The following is a 19454-nucleotide window of genomic DNA, read 5'->3' as shown; positions in this document are numbered from 1 at the left end:
GATATTGAATCAACTTCAACCAGAACATGCAATTTAATTTTCTTTCTGTTTTAGTTTGCAAAACTTTACTTAAACATGACAAAGTCTAAAAGAGTTCAAGAACGTTTTAAACAACGGCTATACATGTACAAGAGAGCACATAAGCTACCTTAAAAATCCAAATCACACACACACACACACACACACATATACAAACACACATGAAAACAAAATATCAGACATCTTCACACAACAGGGCTCATCAATCGTTGATGTTATGGGTGATTATCCTCAGTATAACAACTATGTTTATGGGTTTATTTTAAGACGGAACATTTTATTCTTGTTTACTTTGTCAATTCATAATCCAGTCATAATTCAAATAACTACTAAAGGTAGCATACTGTATGTGTTGACTTGAAGAACACCAAGCAGAATTTACAACAAAGAAACCCCATTATTTTTTTTACAAACAATTCTTATTTATTTTGCCCATTAGAATTTAGTATGTGTATGAGTAAGGAAAAGAGAAACAAATAACGTAGAATAATCGATTAATTGATTTACCAATAAATTTCTTTGTATTTATTGAGAGTTAATTCATAAGGTATACTGTTTTCAATTAATATATAATTTTGTACGAAATAAAATAGAAACGGAATTTTATGAATAAAACAAATGAAATCATATAAAATTATTATGAGAGAACGCTCCCATACATACATACATACATACAAACATATATACATACATACAGACACACATACATACATACAAACACACACACATACAGTCATACATGCATACATGCGTACATACACACATAAATACATGCATGCATGCATACAGACAGACAGACATACATCCGTCTATTCATCCATCCATAAATGTAATTAACTTATTTAACTAAAAGTTGATGACATCTTGACTACAGCAATGTTCTGGTTCCATTTGCAGCATGATTATTAACTTATGTTGGGGTGATTATTAATGGATAAAGGTGATTATCTTCAAGGTCACATGAGATATATTTTCACCATTTTATCATTCACGAATCAAAATATAATGAATAAAAAAAATAAACGTCCCAATAAAACATTGCCAATTAAAATTAAAAATAAGTTTTTTTGAATTTTTATTATGTTGATTCATGTGCATAAAAAGACTTGCTATCATCTTATATGCCATTCAGCATGTGTATTATTTGTGCACAAAGTAGTGTAGTTTCCTATTAATTTTACTTGTATTAGTGATAATGAAATGAGATCTTTCGTGACTGAAGGAAATTCCTCTTGGTTTTTGTGGAACTCCGGAAACTATGATCTGGAGTGTAACGCCATCTGATGATACTTTATGAATGTTGTTAGAGTCGTGTCCCACAACATATACATTGTCATCTCTGTCGAGTGCTACACCCCTTGGAGACTTCAGGTTGCTGCATGAGTAGACAAAGAACTGTTTTCCATCTCTCAGACCAAAACAATACAATGTATTATCACCATCAACAGATATGTAGACACGTGACTTGGACATATCTAGAGCAGCAAAAGCATATAATGGCCCGTGATAATCAAATTCATGGTGAAAGTTCACATGTCCATTTTAGTGATAAGGCTCCAGTAACATTTGTTTCTACTCAATGTTTCACTACAAAGCCCTGACACAACAATCTCCTCCTTGCTGACGGCATCCACACCGATACATTTATACTTGGTCATTACCGTCCCAGTGTATCTGATGGAACGGTCCCAAATGGACAAAAACTTGATGGATTTTGTATCAGGCATTGTTACAGCGAATTCATTGTCTCCTATCAGACAAATGCCATCTGGTTGTTCAGGCAGTATGAAGCTTGTGATGAAATTATATGATGAATCATACATGCAACATGCCATGTTCTTGCTGTCTGCCAGAACTATGTATCCGTCGGGTAACTGGACGATACCAAAGTACAGTGGATGTCCTTTATTTGGACACTGAAGGTCAATAACTCTCGAAAGCTCCACAGTTCGTTTTTGAAGAGGTATCATAAGACTTGTGAATTGCAAATCCTTAGCCTCCTCTTGACAGACTATTTTCACCAAACCTACCGAATCTTTAGAAAGTACCGCTTTCATGTTGCTATCGAGTTCACGTCTTATTCTGATGTTATCCACTCTTTCAAACTTCTCTTTAATCTGATCACCGTAACACTGTAGTTGCTTCATCATCCTGCTAGTCACCAAAAGCTTTTGTGTATCGGACCCAAACTGGCCAACGCTCTCTAAAAGTGCATGAGAGTTTCTGATGGCACTTACCAAGGACTGACAATGGTGATTTTGTTCTTGTTTTTTGATTAACCATTCCTTGCAAATTCGATTTCCCTCAAGCTTTACCATCTTCTCAATATTATCAAGTGCAGCATTCAGATTCTTCCTGATATCTCCGATCTCTGTAGAAATATTGCTTACATGTGACTCCAGAATGCCTATATTTTCTTCATTCATCTCCAGAAAATTCTTGAGATGATCCTCTAATTTCCTCATTTGTTCCATTATTTTATGTGGATCCATCTCCTTCAACAGAAGTGGAAGATACTGTTTCAATTCTAGCACATCCTGACACGCTTTATGATTAAGAAAAGAACATGTACCACAACAGGCAGTCTCGTGGCTCCTGCAGTAAAACTTTATATCTTCATTATCATGTTCCGGGCATCCAAATCCCTCAGTACATCTTATTCGATTTTTAGGATTATTTTCCAAATCCTTTGTGGTAATAATTTGATGGCTTTTACTCATTTTCATATTTTGATGACAGACGGCACAGTTATCACACCTGAATTCTTCACATGCAATACAGAATTTTGTAGCAAGGCTTTTAGATATGTCTGATGAATTCAAACATACTTCGCAGGACCGTTCTACTTTCGATTTACCCATTAGAGGAAATGGACTGATAGGGAATAAAGAAGCTCATTTTCTTACAGGACTTTCTTTATTTGCCAGCTTTGTCACTGCTCTATATACAGGACACATAAATTCTTCAAACGTTTTATCGGTACTACTAGCCTTTTTTGTTATATAGTCCATGAAGGCAGTGTTCACAAAATGAGTGTAAGCACGGCAGCTGACGGGGAGAAGTAAATTCGTCAAGACAGATCGAACACCCATGTCCGTCTTTGAAGGAAGAGTCTGGGATTGCAGTAGCCATTCAGCGAAAACAACACACAATTTATTTGCAAAGAGAATAAATCATAAATGTGTAGCTAACACTGTTAATTTGTATTAGTGTTTCTATTTATCTGCCTCCAACATGTATATCACATTCAGGTATCTTCCGGGTTGACACGAGTATATTGTTGATACAAAGTTTAGAACCGGAATGAGGTATCTAAAACGTGTTCCGGATGTCTTTATCTTCTGAGACTTATCGGCAACACGTACAAAATATCACGAGACAGACACAAACATTTCACCAAATCTTTCACAATCTTCCTCCTTCTCCCCCCCCCCAGTTTCTCATACAGGTTGATAACTGAAATATAACTTGAACATAACTGCTCACACAAATACGTATTTCTGATTAAATTTTAAATAATGAATATACTCTATCTCTTTCTCTCTCTCCACAAATTTCCATAACTTGCTTAACTGAAATAGAACTGCTCACGCAAATATGCAATATATATATATATATATCTATATCTATATCTATATATATATATATATATATATATAATAATAATAATAAGGTCACGTTACTAATGCAAATACTGTGACAATTGTTAAAATAAGCGAATGAGTTAACTCCCGCTTTTGATAGATCCATGTATTTAATGTACAAAATGCCAGCAACACAATCTTAGAATAAAATTGTGTATAATAATTCACCATTAATTCATATTACATGTTTGAAATAAATCCCATGAAAGGCAGAACATTTCCTAAAGTAATGAGACCCTAATTGTTTCAAACAGAATATTTGAAATATGCAGACAAATGTAAGAAAATATAATGTAATCCTCACAAGTATGCTATTGAGAATGTTTCAAATGTCTGCCAAAGATTTTGTCAATGACATTACCGAAATTAACATAAATCAATAAACTGCAAGCCTGGAGAGAAGAATGGTGGCCAAACCACTTATTTTATTTAATGGAGATAATGACTAGATTCATATTCAGAATATGAAAAAGCAAGATTTACATATACACCGTCTTCGTTACTTAGTATATAAGTACATGTAATGTCTTGACCAAATGTCCTAAATAAAAGCAGGTGTTAAGCACATTAAATGTGCTTGTTCTGCTTAGGCATTTTTATGAGGGAATTCCATTAATCATGACCCAGACCCTAATAAATATGCTTGCTTCTAAAATTAAACCCACATTCCTGTGAAAATATTAACAATGTATGATTTGTGTACCAAAATAAAAACATCATCAGTGTCTATAGTTAGCAACACAGTGAACCTGATTTTGGACAAGGTCATGTACAAAATACAGTTATAACTTGCTGGGTATAGTCATGGAGAAAAACTAACAAATAGAAATTAAATATACATAACATTTATTAAAGTAAAAAATTCAAGTTCAGTTCTAGCAAGGTGCAATAATTGTTGATATAACAATACAAAAATTGGCACTGGAAGTCTTTATTTCTAAAGTCATATTCACAGAAAAGAAGTACATGCTTATGGCCCAGATTATTTGTTGTACTGGGAAACATAAGCATAAAACTCTTTACTGACTCAAACAAGTTCCGCTAACTTAACAATAGGTTATTTCCAGGGTAGATGCTGAATATAGTGTCTTCACAACATTTGTAGTACCGGGTAGATTGAGTGCACAGTATTGTCAGTATTTTCCAGCAGTGTTGGATGGAAGCTATTAGGCCAAAACATTGAATTTATGCTCAAAACCACATTATCTTAAACTTGCATTCTTAGATGAACAGCCTCAGGTTACATTATTGATGGTTTCTCCATGCATTTAATCTAAGTCTTACCTTCCCTCATTTATACATGAAAATCTTTAATAATAAAACAAATTCTAAAATGTTGTGCATACAAATTAAACAACTTCCAACATTTGAGCTAAAATCAGTCTAGACTTTAGAGTTTCCAAACTCAGATATGCTATATGTTCTCTCCAGTTTTGTCTACTTCATGTTTCTTTGTCTGCTTTTGCCCTCAGAATAAAGTCAGGTTTATCTAATATACTATATCTACTGTTGATTCTGTTACTGGACATAGTAGATAAAGAAATAGTCTTGCAACTAATTTGTGATCTTTATTTTATTTGATATTTACAGGTCCATCTAACAGCAGCTACAGGACATACCAAAGTAATGACCTTACTGCCTCCTGTTAATAAAGTGATTGACATGGTGAATCTACCATTTACCTTGCAGCACGATTCAGTATACCATATTATTTTAACTAGTTAAGCTGCAACAGGGCTCAGTATGCCACCATTACCAACTACCCAGCAACAAGACACAGTAAATGATATCACCTTTACCAACTACCCAGCAACAAGACTCAGTATACCATATCGCCATTAGCAACTACCCAGCAACAAGACTCATTATACAATATCAACATTGCCAACTACCCAGTAAAAAGACCCAGTATATGATATCACCATTTCCAACTACCCTGCAGCAAGATTCAGTATACCATATCACATTACCAATTACCATGCAATAAGAACCAGTACACCATATCATCATTACCAATGACTCAGTATAGCAAATCACCATTACCATTACCATGCAAAAAGACTAAGTATACCATAACACCATTACCAATTACCCTGCAACAAGATTCAGTATACCATAACACCATTATCAACTACCCAGCAACAATATTCAGTATACCATATCACAATTACCAACTATCCAGCAACAAGATTCAGTATACCATATCACAATTACCAACTACCCAGCAACAAGATTCAGTATGCCATATCACAATTACCAGTTAACCTGCAATATGACTCAGTATACCATATCAACATTTCCAACTACCCTGCAACAAGATTCAGTATACCATATCACATTACCAATTACCATACAATAAGAACCAGTACACCATATCACAATTACCAGTTAACCTGCAACATGACTCAGTATACCATATCACAATTACCAGTTAAGTATACCATATCACCATTACCAACTACCCAGCAAAAGACTCAGTATACCATATCACCATTACCTTGTAAGAAGGCTTAGTATACCACATAGATAGTTTCAGAGTATTACCAATACCAATTACCCTGTGATAAGATTTGATATACCACATGGATAGTTTGACATTATGCATAAGTCCCAATTTTGTTCATCTATGATAAAGTGTTGTTTATTTGCCTCAACATGTAGGGTTTCTGGAAGTCCAGGTCCCTTATTCTGTGTCTGATTGATAATGAGACAGTGTGGTTTGGGTGCTGATCCATTACACAGTCAAGTCATAGTCAAGCCTTAATCTTACAAAAGTCCATTAGAGTAAGAACTTCCACTCTGCTCCCCATAATTTTAAGAAAGGGTGGGAACTACCTTAATGCTAAACTTTAAATATTTACAAAAACAATAGGCATGGAGTGCACTGGACCCAGATTGAACAGGTTGTTGAACTTCTGTGTGGTGTCATAAGCTTTCTTTATGTAAAAAAAATGGCTACTACAGGTTCTTTCTTTATGAAATCTTCTCTTATAAATGTTTTAAGTCTGACTGGATAATGAATTGTGCTTCTTCAGCTTCTGAATTAACAATGAAGGTTTGTTGGAATCAATATACCAGAGGAGACTGTCATCCAGCATTCAAATAAGGAGACTGTCATCCAGCATTCATTCAAGGAGACTGTCATCCAGCATTCAAAGAAGGAGACTGTCATCCAGCATTAGGAGACTGTCATCCAGCATTCATTCAAGGAGACTGTCATCTAGCATTCAAAGAAGGAGACTGTCATCCAGCATTAGGAGACTGTCATCTGGTATTCATTCAAGGAGACTCTCATCCAGCATTAGGAGACTGGCATCCAGCATTCATTCAAGGAGACTGTCTTCCAGCATTCAAAGAAGGAGACTGTCATCCAGCATTAGGAGATGAGACTGTCATCCAGCATTCATTCAAGGAGACTCATTTATTATTCACTGAAGGAGACCATCATTTCTCATTTGTTCAGTGTTTTTTTTTAAATATGGCTCATTAGTGCTATGGGAAAGTAGCAAAGGTTGCTGTGCACTTTGCTAGGTTTGGTTAGTGATTTCACTTTGCTTATCACCATACTGAATATATTATAAAACCAAAACATTAACTACTGTAGTAAGCATTTAGATTTTGTACCTTTATTTACTTGTAGAACAGTTATCTACCACATTAGATATATCATGTGTCAAACAATGCAATATATATTCTGAAATGGGCAGACATGCAATGTAGTATATGAATGTAATTCTTAAATATCCACTTCCAGATGAAGACATAAAGATCACTGTACCTATATGTTACAATATTTACCTTGGAATGTAGGGTATATAATAAATATATAATAAAAATTTGAAGACATAACTTTGTTTCTCTTTAGACTTGTTAATTATTAAGAAGATGGGAATTTGGTCTGACAGCAGAGAAATGTCAAGAATTCAAAATGTCAACTGTAATGAACCTTTATAGATCATTATGACTTTGGCCCCACCCCAACATTCCCACACCTTTACAGATCATTATGACTTTGGCCCCACCCCAACATTCCCACACCTTTATAGATCATTATGACTTTAGCCCCACCCCAACATTCCCACACCTTTACAGATCATTATGACTTTGGCCCCACCCCAACATTCCCACACCTTTACAGATCATTATGACTTTGGCCCCACCCCAACATTCCCACACCTTTACAGATCATTATGACTTTGGCCCCACCCCAACATTCCCACACCTTTACAGATCATTATGACTTTGGCCCCACCCCAACATTCCCACACCTTTACAGATCATTATGACTTTGGCCCCACCCCAACATTCCCACACCTTTACAGATCATTATGACTTTGGCCCCACCCCAACATTCCCACACCTTTACAGATCATTATGACTTTGGCCCCACCCCAACATTCCCACACCTTTACAGATCATTATGACTTTGGCCCCATCCCAACATTCCCACACCTTTATAGATCATTATGACTTTGGCCCCACCCCAACATTCCCACACCTTTACAGATCATTATGACTTTGGCCCCACCCCAACATTCCCACACCTTTACAGATCATTATGACTTTGGCCCCACCCCAACATTCCCACACCTTTACAGATCATTATGACTTTGGCCCCACCCCAACATTCCCACACCTTTACAGATCATTATGACTTTGGCCCCACCCCAACATTCCCACACCTTTACAGATCATTATGACTTTGACCCCACCCCAACATTCCCACACCTTTCACTAGCACTAAGTCTCAAAGTGAAAATTATTGCATCAAAAGACAAATGATAACACTGTAATTCAAGCAGAGGCTAAAATCAAATGTTTGAAGACAGACACTTCTCATCCTATTATAGGACTATGCAACATAGTATTATAATTCAAACAGGGCAAATAACAAATGTTTGAAGACAGACACTTCTCATCCTATTATAGAACTATGTAACATAGTATTATAATTCAAACAGGGCAAATAACAAATGTTCAAAGACAGACACCTTTTATCTTATTATAGGCACATGCATGACGAAAATGTAATTCAAACAGAGGTTAAAAACACCTGACCAAAAGTTAACAGACAGACATTTCTTATTCTGTTACTGGCCTATGAATGATAATAAGCATATCCACAATTTTCACGATGTTGTGACAAATTTTCATTGAAGAAAGCCTTTCTCCTGATAATCAGCTCACTTAAAAAGGATTTACAATGATGGCCCTCTGGGCTAATTATTGGAGAAAAAACTTTTTTCTGTAAAATAGGTTGTACCCATTTTTTGTGTGCAAATTAAGATAACATGAGAAATTGGCTTTTTCTGTCTTATTTGATTTTTGTTCGTATAATGGAGAATATTATTATCTGAACTGATTCTGAACTTCAAAGTTTTAAATTAAATGCACTGTGAGAATTTTGTTCAACTATTGAGAAAATGTGATATCTCAGGAACCTAACAGGTCCTTTTTCCAAAAGTCATTAGGTTGTAAAGGAAATGACAATACTAAAATTGTCTAACTTCTCAGCCTCAATCAACTGAAATTAAATGTTTGAGTTATTTCAAAATTATGAACTTGGCAAAGTTCCCTATTAACTGCGTTTGGAATTCAATAATTTGGCTTCTGATAATCTGCGATTATCACACATTTTGTTCATATTTGTTTGTTTTACCAAGTAATTTCCTAAGGATTGTTTCATTTAATATAAAAAAAATATACGAAAGGGTACTCAGAATACCGAGTTCAAATAAAAATGATAAATTTCTAAATTGCTTCTACTGGTGACTATTTCATGTTGAATGTGCCTTCCTAGAGTCCCAAGTATGGTTTACTGGAACAGCTCTCATTTAGGTTCTGTTACTGCTGTTGAACGGCTCAATAAATTTTATTCTTTATTCTTTCCATATGAACCATTTTTAATAACATGTACTAGACTAATAAATAAATAAATAAATAATAAAGTACAACTTGTACCTTTTCAGAGACAAAATTATCTTTCTTACAAGCTTCTGGCACTCTTCTAGGAGCTTTCATCAAGTGAAGGATAATTGCTGAAAGCTCATGAGAAAAATATATTTTGAATCTGTACAAATCTAAATTAAAATTTGTACTGTATCAAGTGAATATAAAACTTTTGACATTTTGCTCCATACTCTCATAAATTTCTTTGCCAAGCTACATATCTTTGTTATCTCTGCTTTTCTGTCTCCTCAGTATGCTGTAAGAATAAGGGAGATAATCCAGATTTGTTTTTGAACCAATTCATTTGTATTGAGTGAGTAAGATAACACTGGAAACACACATATAACCTAAGCTGATGTTGTTGTCTTTATTATTTTTATCTTAATGAGTCAAGTACATATTTAGGTATATACAGATGTATTTGTGTGCATGTATGTATGTTATTTGTACTGTTTTAGAACGCTTGGTATATTTCAGCAATGCACTGTTAGTCAACTTGCAAAATGCGTCCAAAGATGAAAGGAGATAATCCAAATTTTGCCTTGGAACTGGTTTATCCTAATAAAATAACTAAGGAAGAAAATCAATGACCAAATTTTGCCATTGTAATATCTTCCGTTTCATATGAGAAGGTTTTGGAAGGAAAGGAATTTGGATAAAAATCTAACTGCATATAAAGGGTTTGGAAACAGATGTGCAACCATATATTCTGTACTAGTGTGATCTATGTTATTTCAAACATATCACACATGCAAATTCTGAGGATGGCATATCCAAATATAATTGTATTTCTTCTTTTTTCTTCCTTTGAAGGCAGGTAACATTTTAAAAAAGGGTAATGAACAATATTTGTATAATATTTTTCAATTTGCACAAACCATAATTTGAATTAGATAAAAAGTATTCTTTCTGAAAGATGAATGCTCATCACAATGCCTTAAAAATGGGGCAAAATGGAGAATTTAATTAAATGGGATTGACATTATCTTGTCCATACATTCATCTGTAATTCATGTTGAGACATAAAATACCGTGCCAATTAGAACATATATGTGATAATGTTTTTACTTGTACAGAATGAGTATGAAATTAAGTAATTATTTCTTGGTCTGTCAGCATCTAAGCAAATGAAACTTTGTCTAAGTGACTGTAAAGTAGCTATGACATCACTGAAACAAATAATGAAATAAAAGGCTATCCATATAAAATACCTTATGGGGATCTTCAAACTTTACTTCCATCTCTCCGGCAGAATGAAGCAGAATGCATTAAGCAGTCTTATCTTTACAAACATCTCTCCAGAAGAAATGAGTAGAATACATTAACTTTCAGTTGTTAAGTAAAGGATCTTTTCAATACTTCGATTTTTTTTAATGAGAAATAAAGTAGAATACATTAAATTTCAGTTGTGAAGTCAGGGGTCTTCTCTTTATTTTCATCTTTTCTGAGAAATAAAGCAAATTAACTTAAATTTCAGTTGTGAAATAGGTATTTAATGAAGCTCAAGTTTATGCTGAATAATTCTGTGTGCTCATGCTGCATAGATGTGAAGCACTGCACTTTTTTGTAGAACAGCTAGTGGCTTTTTAATGAACCACCATCTACCTCAGAAATATATGAAAAGTATTGCAGCTTTTGGGGATGAGGAACAAACCAAAGAGAACATAACAATAAGCTCAGTCACACGATGAAATATGGCAGGAAAAATAGTACAAGGTTAAAGATATTACAGTGATTTTATCAAATTATTGGCAATTGAAAGATAAATATATACTAAACAATTAAAGATCTTTTTTTAGCCTTAGTTCATTTCGATCAAATAATTGCTGATGGAAGGTTTGCTAATGTGTGTTGTTGTTGTTGTTGTTGTAGGGTTTAATGCCATTTTTCAGCACAAGACAGGCTATACATGGCAGCCAGTATAAATGGTGGAGGAAGAAGCTGGGGAAATTCCGGAAAGAACCACCGACCCACGAGAAGCTACTGGCAAGCTTTCTCACATATCCACTACTGAGTGATGTCACATAAAATTGTTTAGCAAAATAAAGAATAGGCAGACAAAACGAGTCTGATATGATATTAAGACAGGTGAAAGCCATTAATCAAAGACATATATGTATGCCATATCAAATGAGTTTTTTACCCTAACTTGACACAAAACACTAATGTAGTTTTGTATCTATTTTAAATACCCTCTCGTTTATGCTCTCCAGATATTTTTTTAACTATAGAGTGTGAATGGAATTCAGATATTTTTCACAATACAATGTGAATGAAATTCACATATATTTCACTAACAAATGTTAATGGAATACAAATATTTGTCACTACACAATACATGTATTAATGGAATTCCAAGAAAAATTTTAATTTATGGAAATTAAGTGTCATTAGGAATATCAGTAAACAGACCTGAGTGAAAACATCAAACTATTTCTAAACTCAAACTTCAAAATGATAAATCAAAAATACTAAAATTGAAAATTTGCAAAACATTAAACATATTAATATGTATTTACAATATGTATCTTACTACACTCAGTGTAAACCCAGATCTGCCAGTAAACTATGCAATGGCAGATCTGTCTGCCAGTATACTATGCAATGGCAGATCTGTCTGCCAGTATACTATGCAATGGCAGATCTGTCTGCCAGTATACTATGCAATGGTAGATATGTCTGCCAATATACTATGCAATGGTGGACCTGGTTTAACACTGTAATCAGCTATATGATACACATGTATAGATTAGCAAACATTCTGGAAGAACAGTGCACATGTAAGCATTGATTTGTTTTATACTGTAAATCAAACTTTTTTTTATTTACTTCACACAAGTCACAACAGGAATTTATTATCAGAATTAAATAGCTCAAAACCTGTATTGTTCATGTAAAATTTAGAGAAATGGATTCCCACTACAATGCAACATCTGATATGCTGATACCACCATGTATGATTTTCAGTGATTCAATGAATGAGAGAAAATAAGTCCAATACAAAACTTTTACATATTCCATAGAGTATGAAAAACAGGTTGCTGTGACCTCTTTTCTCTCAAATTTATTCATTTTAAAAAGTCTGATGAGAAGATTAGAAAATAAATGATATAAACACCAAAGACAACCTTAAATGACAGTTGCAAGTGCATATAGATGAAAGAAATATTTTCGAATCCACAATTAATGAATGCCTTGTCACCCTCATCATGTCAAACAAACAAGATGAACTTATGAGTATGACTTAAAATGAAATGCTACTAAATTAATTTTATATTTTATTTATACTTGTATTATTACATTCCACATAGGTGGCTGTGACTCTGATTACACTGGTCAACAGTGAAATCATTACTGACTTGAAAAGGCCCTAATCTGTAGTATTTTGGTGTGCCGAACACGAATATAACTGTGAAAAATTTGTATTGGCTCTCGTTTTGAAGATATTCATATACCTCATTTTCTATGTTTCACTGTGTAAATTTCTCCAGTAGGACTGCAGCAACATCCGGAATAATGATGTAACATTGCATAATACCATCATGCTCACATCATCCACAGTTGATTGGATCATTTTCTCATGCAATGCAATACTAATGCCATGCGGCTGCTGAAGTAAGTTGACGTCAGCAGTGTACTATACATGTGTAGGCCTATTATACTAATGCCAGGCGGCTGCTGAAGCTGACGTAAGCAGTGTACTATATAAAGCCCAATCAGATAGGTTCAGCATTTAAAATATTTTAGACGTTGTGCGAGACACTTCAAGCTACTGTTACATAAAACTTATTATTTTATCCATTTACGTACAATAAAGAACAGTAATGCCTCGAAAGTGTGTTAATACCACGGACAATTTTTGCTATATTTGTGGGGAAGTGACATTTGCCAACCAGAAGAAAAGTATCAATTCTCAAGTGAAGAAGGCATATCATCTTTACTTCGGATGCAAGGTTGGTGACCAAGACAAGCCTTGGGCTCCGCATATATGCTGTGCTACATGTACAACACAGCTTTCACAGTGGTTGAATTGCAAAAGGTCATCAATGCCGTTTGCAGTCCCAGTGGTGTGGAGAGAGCCAAGCAACCACCTAAATGACTGTTACTTCTGCTTGGTTCCTCCTCTTTCCGGCGGAATAACGAAGCGAAAGAAGTCGAGAATAGTCTACCCAAACATTCCGTCTGCATTGAGACCAGTTCCACATGGTGAGGGACTTCCTATTCCAGAACCTCCAGCAGAATATTCTCTTGATTCATCTGACGAAGACAAAGGTGAGTCGACCTGTTCTTCTCCTGGTCCATCAGCATGCAGTGATCCAGATTTTCACTGTGGTGCATCATCAACCCCACACAGAATAACACAGGAAGAACTAAATGACCTGATTCGTGATTTGGACTTATCAAAGAACAAGGCAGAATTGCTAGGATCAAGACTCCAACAATGGAATCTTCTAGAAGAAGATGTCACAATTACTGCATATCGAAAGCGCCACCAGCAATTGGAGCCTTTCTTCAGAAAGGAAAGTAATCTGATATTCTGTTCCGATATTGAAGGCCTCATGAATGCTTTAAAAATCACTCATGACCCACAAGAATGGAGACTATTTGTGGACTCTTCGAAACTGAGTCTCAAGGCTGTGCTTTTGCACAATGGAAACATTCTTCCATCTATTCCAGTAGCGTATGCTGTCCACATGAAAGAGACATACGATAACTTAAGGCAGCTACTGAATTCCATTGAGTATAACAAGTACAGCTGGCACCTCTGTGGTGATTTGAAGGTAGTTGCCCTTTTAATGGAACTGCAGCAAGGATATACAAAATACATGTGTTTCTTATGCGAGTGGGATAGCCGAGCAAGGGAAATGCACTACATGAGGAAGGAATGGACTCACAGGCAGAATGTAGCCATTGGAGAGAAGAATATCCAACACCCAGCTCTGGTTGAGGCTCAGAAAATCTTGCTACCACCCCTTCACATCAAACTAGGTTTGATGAAGAACTTCGTGAAAGCCATTGACCGGACTTTGCCAGCATTCCGATACCTGCATGAAAAATTCCCTCGACTCAGCGAAGCAAAGATTAAAGAGGGAGTTTTTGTGGGTCCTCAGATTCGAGAGCTTTTCAAAGATGACCGGTTCAACAACTTGCTGGAAGGTGACGCGAAACAAGCATGGAATGCTTTTCGCCTAGTTTCTACAAACTTCCTCGGAAATGTTAGGGCAGAAAACTATAAGGAACTAGTAGAAGACATGTTGATGAAGTATAAGAAACTTGGCTGCAATATGTCTCTAAAGATTCACTTCCTTCATTCCCATTTGGATTTCTTTCCTAGCAACTGTGGTATTGTTAGTGATGAACACGGCGAACGTTTTCATCAAGATATCGCAACAATGGAACAAAGATACCAGGGAAAATGGTCCACTACAATGCTGGCTGACTACTGCTGGACACTCCTCAGAGATGCTTCCGAACAGCTGTACAAGAGACAGGCGAAGAAATCTAAGATGTAGTCAATGACTTGATTTTTTATAGGTAGGCTATTACAGTTGACCTTTTACTATTGGAATGCATTTCGTTATGTAAACATTAATTTCTTGCAGATTACAAAAAAACTAGAGCCAATTTTGCAATTTGACTGTCATATTCGTGTTCAGCACATAAAAATTGATAAGAATTGACTAATTTTATTTCAGTAACATGACTTTTGTAAAAATTTGTTGTCCAGTGTTATCTATATTTTATCTATGCTTGTATTATTATATTATAACATCTCTCATAGTCAGGCGTGATTCCTGTCATTTATGGCATGAATACCCACCCACCCCTTGTCTTGAAATAAACAGTCTCATGTAACTTTATCTTTAATTACACAACAGTTGCCAGCAAAAATTTATATTATTGAATGTTTTGCAATACACTGATTTGTTGTCTCTAAAACATCGAAATCAAAGATCCACTGAAATTGAGTGATACTGAAATACCATAGTTTATAGTATTTATCACAATTCTAAATGCACGAGTTTTCTTGAAACATTCACTTTGAGCATACCATAAAAGCACAGTGGTAGGTATCATAAAAATAATTGCTGGAGCCAGCTTTTGGATGGATGGAGCCAGCTCTCTTCCTAAATACATTTTTTTACAAACAAAGTACAATGAGTATTTTACATAATGATGAATCATTAAAACACCACTTTTTGTGTTACAAGAAATTATGGTCTCTAACTCAATTCTTATCTTTTCAAAACTTTGCCTTATGCTGGCAGCAGGGGGAGTCACTTTACCTAAAAGTTTTAGTCCAGCATGACCACTGGAACAATGACCATGGAAATCATCAATGTGTGTGAAGCGAAATATAGAATCATACTTCTTCCTCTTTACACTACTTATCTAGTTTTGCCCCCTTTAAGGATGGAATCAGCACTCTCCATTAATATCCTTGATTAAAGGTCATAAAACCTGACTGGTACAGTAGCAGCTAGGATTTTGTTAGGGCTGTTCCATTTAAACATACATGGTACTCAGGGAAGGCAGTTGGTTTAAAATATATGCCTGGGTACTTTGATTTCAGAGAGTTTATATTAAAATGATAAGAAATTTATAAATTGCATCTATGGGTGAGTACCCCACTTTAAAAGTGCCTTCCCTGGGTCCCATGTATGTCTTAATAGAACAGCCCATACTTAAAATGCAAAAGGGAAGAACGTGTAGATTGTATCTCACTTTTGGGAGGGAGTTGTGTTGGGAAATCAAAATTAGGAATATGGGCAATCAGGGACATAGCTCATCTAGATTTGTGACATGGAATGCTGGAAATCATTTAAGATCTCTTCCATATAACAGTGCATGATAAATTAGGTAGAAATTCAACAGTCCTTAGTAAAGATATGCTGTGGAAACAAAAGGTGCACAGGCAGTCTGGGACCATACCTCTTGTACACGATAATGTCATATGCTGCAAATAACTTGTTCAAGGTCCTATCATTGTAAAGCTATAACCTGCAAATGAAGCTCGTGTTCATCCACAACAGAATAATTCAGTTTGCTTAGGCTACATATATATGAAGCACTGCAGTTCTATTTTAAACAGCTTGAGACTTTTAATTGAACATCCACTTCAATCACACCATGAAATATGTCAGGAAACATAGCTCAAGGACAAAGATATTATGGTGATTGTGTCAAACTATTTGCACATGACTGGTAAATCTAAATTATATAACGTAAATGTGAAATTTTGGTCTTAATTGATCTCTGTCAAATAATGGCACTGATGAAATACACGAATGAACTGATTAATGAGTGATGTCTATTGTAATTATTGGAGTATGTCTGCACTCTTAAATGGAGGAAGCCTTGCAGGGGGAAGGGAGAGGAAGTGCCTATATTATGATTGGGTTAGTATTACTGAAGGAAGACACTTTACATCCCTAAAACGATGAATAAAGCTAACAAGATTTCAAAACGGCCACTAAGATCATCATAATGGAAATCAGATCAGCATTATTTTCAGCTGGACCTACTAGATATGATAAAAAAAATCTTTTAGGGAAAACCCCACACTGATGTGACCATTCATTCAGGAGAAGTAACAACAACATGACTTTCAACATAGCTGTTGTGGTTGCCATATTGAACAACAGATTAGTACCATTTCAGGACCAACTTGATTTCATAAGGCATCTGGTGAAAGCCCCATATCCACATAACTTTCTGTTCAAGACAAATGGTGACAACAAGATTTTGAAGATGGTTACTCTGGCTGCCATGTTAGATGCTTGAATACCACCATGTTCATTAAGGACCACTTACACATAGGATGAATGTGTGGGTAAAGGCTTATGCCTATCCTCCAAGTAGTTTAAGAGGAGCAGTGAGAACAAATGTTTGTGAACAGATGAATGTACAACAGTCCATACCATAAGCTATACTGGTCTATGACCAGTAGAGCTAAAAACATTCCCTAAAGGGACTGATGTATGAGAAGAACTTAATGTAAATCATGATAAGTCCATTTAATTTCTACTATTCTTGAGCAAAATGATTTTAAAATTGGTCACCATATTGGATGTACTACTGGCACCATTTTCATTTAGGACAAAACAGACACCATTTGAACACTTTTGGTAACCACAAAATGTTGAAATGTGAATCATTCGATGAAATTATTTTTAAGATTTTCAATATGTTCAGTGTAACAGCCAGATTTGTGGTCAGATAACACCATTTTTATTCAGTATCAACTTGTTATTATCATTAGCCTTGTGATGACACTGTTTTATTTGGATATCAGATCAGTACCATTGTTATTTACTATCATTTATGACATCACAAGAAGCATTCTGGTGCAAGCCATGTGCCAATATGACTTTCTGTTTAGAATGAGATAATAAGACTTTGAAGATGGTTGCCAGGCTGTATGTCAGATCAACACCATTTTTGTTTTTTGACGAACTATCATATTGTCATTATTCTTCCTTTTTTCTTCATCTTTTATAAGTTCCCTCCTCCTTCTTCCTTTATTCCTTTTTTATTCTTTCACTCTTCACTCTTTGTTCCTTCCTCCAACTTTCATTTCTGCTAGTTCATTCTCCCTTTCTTTCTTTCCTTCTTATTTCATTCATTCCATCATTTATAAATTTTGATGACTTTTTTGTAACAAATATAGACTGACAAGTATTATAAATAAAACAGTAATGTTGAAGGACAGGTATTTATCCTTATAATTCCAATTTTACAAATCTCAAGATGCAGCTGCAGAGGCTGCTAATAATAGTAATATTAACTGTAGCATTAGTCATATTAGTAGTAGTAGTCTTATTATCAATCAATCAATCAATCAATCAATCAATCAATCAATCATTTTTGTATCTGCAAGAGTATAATCTCCACCCTGATTTGAAAGAGAAAATATTTTATCTAAAGTCAGCTTAAGTTTATAAACAATTTTACTCTATCAGAAACTAATTTTTTAATGTATTTCTCTTTCTTAAGGGATTTTGTGTAACAAAAGAACAACACGCTAAATGAAATAATACCTTATCTTTGGCAAACTGAAAATAAGTAATAAATAAATACAGGACGTCATTTTCTTTTAACCAATTAGAGGACAGTATTTCATTCAGCGGGATCTCACTTGCATATTAAGCGGCCGCGATAACGGCCATGTCGAGCAGTAGCGTGAGGAAATGATTTGGCATTCCTTAAAGGCATGATATTATGTCAAACTTTTGATAGGGATACACAGTCGAATGCCGGAGCTAAATATAGGTACCAAATTGATTAAGCTACGCAAAGCGTAGCTTTAAATACAGCGTTTATTCTTAAACAGGTCGCGCGAGCAAGGAGACAGGTGTCCTCCCTTGTAGATATTATATAGTACATGTATGACAGGTCAGTTGTTAGCAACGATATGAGCCCCTGTGGTTCATGCTTGTTTTTGAAGCAAATAGTATACTCCAACGCTGTATTATCGTGGGCTCTATATTATCGCAGCAAACGGGATTTTCCGATTAATTTTAGACACGCGATGTCTAGCGGTTGTTTACAGATGCAAAACTGTAGCCAGTAAGGACGCAATTATCTTATTGCACAATTTATTCTAAAATGTCAACATTTGTCATAAGTTTAAGGTGAAAAAGAATGAGCGTCACTTTTTTTTTATAAAGTACATGCAATTCCGTTGATCACCATATGCAAAAATCCATTCGAGATTGCTATACCTGCATTGACTTGATTACGAAATATATTGAGTATATCGTCTGATGTTTGATGATTATAGGTCATATAATGATGAGACATACGTGTCTTTACAAGGTT

The 19454-nt window shown here is 35.1% G+C and overlaps 1 protein-coding gene across 1 annotated transcript; it reads right to left on the bottom strand.

Moving 5' to 3' along the window:
- Positions 1-436: 436 nt before the first annotated feature.
- On the bottom strand, positions 437-3318 carry LOC149783490 (uncharacterized). Its single transcript, XM_089933126.1, has one exon. It carries the CDS (start codon positions 2898-2900, stop codon positions 1569-1571), a length of 1332 nt encoding a protein of 443 aa, XP_089789252.1. The 5' UTR covers positions 2901-3318; the 3' UTR covers positions 437-1568.
- Between the last annotated feature and the right edge of the window lie 16136 nt (positions 3319-19454).

Source organism: Sinohyriopsis cumingii, chromosome 14 (assembly GCF_028554795.1).
Source record: "Sinohyriopsis cumingii isolate HCF-2022 chromosome 14, ASM2855479v2, whole genome shotgun sequence".
Classification (NCBI taxonomy): Eukaryota; Metazoa; Mollusca; class Bivalvia; order Unionida; family Unionidae; genus Sinohyriopsis; species Sinohyriopsis cumingii.
This window is presented reverse-complemented; position numbering and strand designations above follow the sequence as displayed.